The sequence below is a fragment of the Jaculus jaculus genome, chromosome 1 (assembly GCF_020740685.1).
Source record: "Jaculus jaculus isolate mJacJac1 chromosome 1, mJacJac1.mat.Y.cur, whole genome shotgun sequence".
NCBI lineage: Eukaryota > Metazoa > Chordata > Mammalia > Rodentia > Dipodidae > Jaculus > Jaculus jaculus.
In genome coordinates this window covers 317351208-317357207 of record NC_059102.1, presented here as the reverse complement: position 1 = coordinate 317357207, position 6000 = coordinate 317351208, and the positions used below count along the sequence as shown (strand labels likewise).

General features: G+C 40.6%; 1 protein-coding gene across 6 annotated transcripts in view; it reads right to left on the bottom strand.

Moving 5' to 3' along the window:
* Positions 1–1166: 1166 nt before the first annotated feature.
* The window catches only part of Aim2 (absent in melanoma 2), an 88844-nt gene continuing 84010 nt past the window's right edge, over positions 1167–6000 (bottom strand). For all 6 annotated transcript variants that reach the window (XM_045131935.1, XM_045131947.1, XM_045131942.1 and 3 more), the window contains 3 exons: positions 4224–4643; positions 2610–2798; positions 1167–1904 (listed from right to left, as the gene is read on the bottom strand). In XM_045131935.1, the coding sequence (XP_044987870.1) occupies positions 1884–1904; positions 2610–2798; positions 4224–4643 (630 nt within the window). In that variant the 3' untranslated portion in view covers positions 1167–1883. The remainder of the gene's footprint in view (positions 1905–2609; positions 2799–4223; positions 4644–6000) is intronic.

Here is a 6000-nt window from a genome sequence, read left to right as displayed (position 1 = left end):
CAGTCAAGACAGCAACCACCTAGCTGCACCGCATCTCCCCGGTAAAGAAAGGCAAGGCATTAAGAGTTCACTGGGTCTTTTAGGGGGGAGCAATCTCTAATTGATCGCCAGTAGGAGGGCACAGAGGGGGGAAATAAAAGGGCATCACTGATTCCTGCGCTCGCAGGTAGCCCACCAGTTACCAATTCCCCCAAGCAGCGGCCTTACCCACAGTCCCAGCTTCAGGATAGTCCCGCACTTACTGTAGGAAAGGAGACCCAGGCCAGCAGAGTTCCACTTGCCTCGCTGCACAGGGGTGATCGCCCTGCTACTCCCGCCCACGCGTGACCTTGGGCAGGCTCCGCCCGCTGGCACACCCGAGCTCAGGCTCACTCTACCTGTCCACCAACACCAGCTCAGGCACAATCCCCCACCTGCCGCCCCAGCCTCCTGCTGGTGTCCTGCTGCGAGTGAGCTCAGGCTGCTTGGGTGTCCCAGCGTCCCAGTGTCCCATCAGGCGTGAGTTTAGGCTGCTTCCATTCTCGGTGCTTTGGAGTGCCTCCATGCTCGAGCCCAGGCTGCTTCAGAGTCCCAATGCATGAGAGCTCAGGCTGCCTTAGCTTCCCACTGCTCTTGAGCTCAGGCTGATACACCCACCTATGCGTTAGCTCAGGACCTCTCAGCCCATCTGCTTGCCTGCCTGCTAGCTCAGGCCAGCTCCCCCAAGAGGCACCACTTCCCCGGCCCATCCAGACCACAGTCCGACTCTACCTGCCCATACACTGTGATGGGCAGACCACAACACAAAAGAAATAACATGAAAAATCAAATGCAAGTAAATTCAGTAAGGTCACCTAGTCCTACAATGAACATCTCTAATCAAAAGACAGAAGAGATATTAGGATCAGAACACCAAAATGAAGCTATGAGTGCTGGACTTGGGCAGCCTCAGGTCCCCTCAGGCACTAAGATTTGTATAAAAACTGATTTTAATTCCTGAATCATGTCTCCAGCCCTAGAACAAAATTTTCCAACACTTAATAAACATCCTAACTGCAAGCAAATTCTTATTTACTAATTAGTTAATTATACTCCTGAGATTATTAGTTAAGGTGCTAATGGCTTCAGGTTTATACACTGTTGAGATTACCTTCTTGTTGTTGGATAAAACACTTGACCAGAAGTAGTTGATGGGAGGAAAAGATTTATTTTGGCATATAGTCATGAGGGAAAGTTTCATCATGGTGAGGAAAGCATGACAATAGAGACTGGGCATGACATCGTACACATTAACAAGGGTGAGGTGCCTAGTGAGCACTCAGTAAGGCTGGTCTAGTACACCTCATATTGAACTCCAATGGTATACCTCCTCTGTGAAAGCTCTATTTCCCAAAGTTCTTGCCAGCTGGGGATTGAGAATGAGACTTAATCCCAAACAGTTGAGGCTATACATGACATGTTAAACCACCACACAATTTTTCCATATTAGGTCTCCTGTGAGTTTTGTTACATATTTTGATCATAATGTCTTATATAGCTATGCATATATAATGAACATTTTGAATTAAGAATTTATTAATTCAACAGATATTTATTGAAAAACTACAACATCACTGTTGATATATGAGTTCTATCTCTACCCTTAATGAAACCAAGAATTAATGAATGAGAAATTTGCTTCATTGTAAAAATATATGGATATCTTAAAATAAGTTCTTTTTCTAGTAATTGTTCTCTTCCAACTAATTTACTCAGTGTGTGTGAGGGGAGGTGGAATGGGCTTGAAAACTGCTGCTTTCTGGTAACTCACAATCTGATAGAAGAGGGTTTATAAGGTATTCTTCAACAAAATGTTGCATAGTTGAGTTGACATCAATTGGTCATTTCCATCTTGGTTTTTATTTTTATTTTTTGGCTTTAATAACCTGGATGAAGAAAAAAAATACTGTGAGATAGAGCTCAGCAGTAACTTCCTTCCACTTATGGTGACTCTGTTCTCATAAAGTGCATCTTCTATCTCATCAAATCCATATACCCTCCCTCCTAATCTATTAATGACTACTGTATCTCTCTTGCAAATTTCCCTATCCCACTCATACTAAGAGAGACAGCATCCAGTGCACACAATGTAGAGTCATGGGGAGAGAGAAAAGCAGTGTCAGTAGGACAGATATGAGGGCATAATGACAATACAAGAATCAGGATTATATTAATGCAACTGTTCTAGATGATGGTAGAAACAGAAATATTTGTATTGACTCAAAAGTGTGTCTTCAAGGTGATCATGGTCTAGATATACTTTGATGTGCATTTGTCAGAATGGCATGTGTGACTTTGTGCAAGCTGTCTGCATTAGACTTATAATGTGACATAGGAAAACTTTGCAGGGGTCTTTGTGGACCAGTATGGTCTCTTCCCTTCCTTGTGACACCTAAGACTTTGTCATTGTATATTAAAGATGGATATTTTCTTTAAAAAAAAAGGTACTTCACTTCTGTGAGATGAAGGTATAGAAAATATCAGGGTATTTCATACCATATCCTGTTCAGCAGAACATGGTCAGCTTTCTGACACAAAACACAAAATGCTATTCCTTTTGCATAGTTGATCTTCCTCCATGCAGTTCCTACCTTAATGAGGCTGTGAACTCCAGATGTCAGCTGCAGTTTCTCTCCACTTTTTGACACCTCAAAGAATGTAAGTCTAAGCTTGTCCCCTTTTGCACATGGTACTTTGCTTTGATTTCCAAGCACCAATGCTTTCATCCTTCCTGTGTTGTCATTTAGGTCGAATAATACACTATCCTTTCTTTCTGTTTTCTGTAAAAATAAAACAACATGCAATCTTTAATAATAAGCTGATTAATGAATATTACATTAATCAGATATCAGATATGACAGAGGAAGCCTATAAAAAGAAAATTAAGGAGAAATTCTACCATCAAAACGAATAGGCTTATATGTAATAGAGACTATCAAGTTCAGATGGAGAAGGGAATTATGTCTTACTAAAAGCATGTTGTTTCTTGCATCCTTATTTCCAGTATTAAGCTCCTTTCCTTTGGGAGGCCAGAATAGGCTATAGAAGCAATAAGCACTAGGTGTGGAGTCAGAGGAAATGAAGACCTTAGGTCAGAGGACACTTAATAAAGCAACAATTCCAGGAGACCCATGAGACAATAATTCAAGACCTAGAAAAGAGTCTGAGTAAGAGGAATTGAACACAAAAATCATTTGCATTCAAGTCCAGATTGGAAAGGAGCAGGATGGTGATCAGTTACTTAAAAGACTGACAATAGTTGAAATGAGATTTAATTTTGTGGGATAAATGAGTAGCCGTTAGTGGGTAGTTTGTCAGACATAAGGCTCAAAACAGAGAAAGAAATCATGGCTTTCCTATCTGAGCTCATTTTATGCCTGAATTTTGTAGCTATAATACCCCTATCAGCTTCTCTACAACTAATTAAAGAGAGTCAGCCTTGGCCCTGGCTACAGACACAGTAGGTTTCCTCTCTGTGGCTCTTCAAGTTCTTTCCTAGACCAGAAAAAAGTAAGTCACACAAGACTAGTTCCCTGAGGCTCAGGGTCATTGTATTTAATGATTTCTCACATCTACTAAGTCTCCTCACACAAACTCTTACATTTCCTTCATCTAATATCAGTTCTTTAATCTTGCTCTAGTTATTAGTCATTTAGGTCAATTAATGTGCTTCTAACTCAACTTCAGGGCATTCATATCAATAGTGACTTAAAAATACACATGGTTGGGCTGGAGAGATGGCTTAGTGGTTAAGCGCTTGCCTGTGAAGCCTAAGGACCCAGGTTTGAGGCTCAATTCTCCAGGACCCACATCAGCCAGATCAGATGCACCTGGGGGCGCACGCATCTGGAGTTCGTTTGCAGGGGCTGGAAGCCCTGGCGCGTCCATTCTCTCCCTCTCAATCTCTCCCCCTCTCTCCTTCTCTCTCTCTCTCTGTCATTCTCAAATAAATAAATAAAAATAAATAAAAATATTATAAAAAGCACATGGTTCCTATAAAAGTTTATTAAACAGTTATAAAACTCTCTGAAGGTGTGTATATGAGTTTTGCCACATTTTAACACTGCAAGTCCTTAGTACCTTGGTTTTATTTGTCTGAGATTCTTTGCACAGAAAATAAAAACATTGAAACAAATAATTTTATAGTCCCTTTAAAGCTTATATTATCCCTACTAAGCAATATAAACTTACATCCAGAGACTTACCTTCTGGATTACAAACACCCCATTCACAACCGTCCCCGGGGGCTGAGTCTGAAGCTTACTTATCTTCGGAGTTTCACCAGCTTTCCTGATAATACTCTGTGGAACACTGACTTTTTGGTCAGAATTAGCATCTGACACAATAGAAGAGCTATTCACCTCTAGATAATCTCTGTGCTGATAATACTGGGATATGACAATTATTCTCCTTGAAACAAATTTATCTTTCAGCTGTGTATTGAAAACTTTCACAAAGAAGAAATCTGTCTCCGTAGCTACTGTGGCATGGAACATCTCTTGCTCCCCTTCTTGGGTCTGAAACTTGAAGGGCTTCATTGCTTTCAGCACCAGGACTGTCAGAGACTCTTTCTTCAGGCATTCCCTGAGGGATCCTTGCTGGACCACCAGGGCCTTCTTCTCGGGCTGAGACAACAGAAGAAAAACATTAGCTGTGAGTGAATGTGGCTTTATGGAGCTAACCTCAGCACAAAAACCCAGGAAGGCAAATTAGGATAGAATCAAAGGTCAAGAGAGGAGTTAGGAAAAGATTAGAAGCTTGAAATTATCTACAGAAACAACAAAACAAAACACAGAAGGAATACTTCAAGTCTTATGTTCAATTAAGGCAATGTAACAGGTTTTAAGATGGGGTCCCTAAATAGGAATCCTTACTTTGCCATGTAATTTACATAGAATGCACAAAATATCTGGATCATCACCAACACAGCAGGGTGAATCTAATTCTGTCTTCTATTGACCCTACTGGGGCATATGATTCCCTAGTTTCTCCATCCAGTAAGTCCTGAGTATTTCATTTACTCCTGTATAAGAGCCAAGGAGCTCAGTGACTGCCATTGAACTCTACAAATTTCCAAAGGATATTCCTATGCATACTAAAAGTACAGATGAAGAGACTGGAGTGAAGGCTAGAGAGATGGTTTAGCACTTAAGGTGCTTGCCTGTGAAGCCTAAGGGCCAAGGCTCAAGTCCCCAGTACCCACATGAGAAAGATGCACAAAGTGGTGCATGCATCTGGAGTTGGCTGACAGTGGAGAGAGGCCTTAGTGTACCCATACTCTATCTCTCCCCCTACCTCAGTATTTCTCTGCCTACAAATAAATAAATAAAATATTTTAAAATTAATATAAGAGACTGGGGTGAGAATGCCCTCAGTAAAGTACTTGCCTTCCAAGAACAAGGACCTGAGTTTCAAACCCAGTACCCACATAAAAATGTCAGGCATGGTGGTGTACATCTGTAACCCCAGTGCAGGACAGAGAGGCAGACAGATCCCTGGGCTTCACTGGATAACTGGTTTCACCTACTTGTTGAACTCCAGACTAATGAGAGACGCTGTCTCAAAAAGAGGTGGACAGTGTATATCTAAGGATGACCCTCAAGGTTGTCCTGTGGTGTCCACACGCACTTGCATACACATGAATGTGCCTACACACATATGAACACATATATGCACATATATGCATACACAACACACATACACCTACAAAAATGACATAGTAAATTTAATTGAGAAAAAGAAGAACTCTAGGGAAGAGATAAATGGATTAGAAGGAGATAGAAAATTAGAAAAAAATTCTACCTCATAAATTTACCTTAGAAACAATGTATTATACACACAGGCTTGCATTAAAGTTATATCGTTTTATTTGTAACTACACAAATTGAAATAATTTAAATACTAAAAGAGCATTTGATCAAATAAAGTATTACAGTAACACGAATTGTTATGAAAATATTTAAAATATTTTATAGGAAAAAT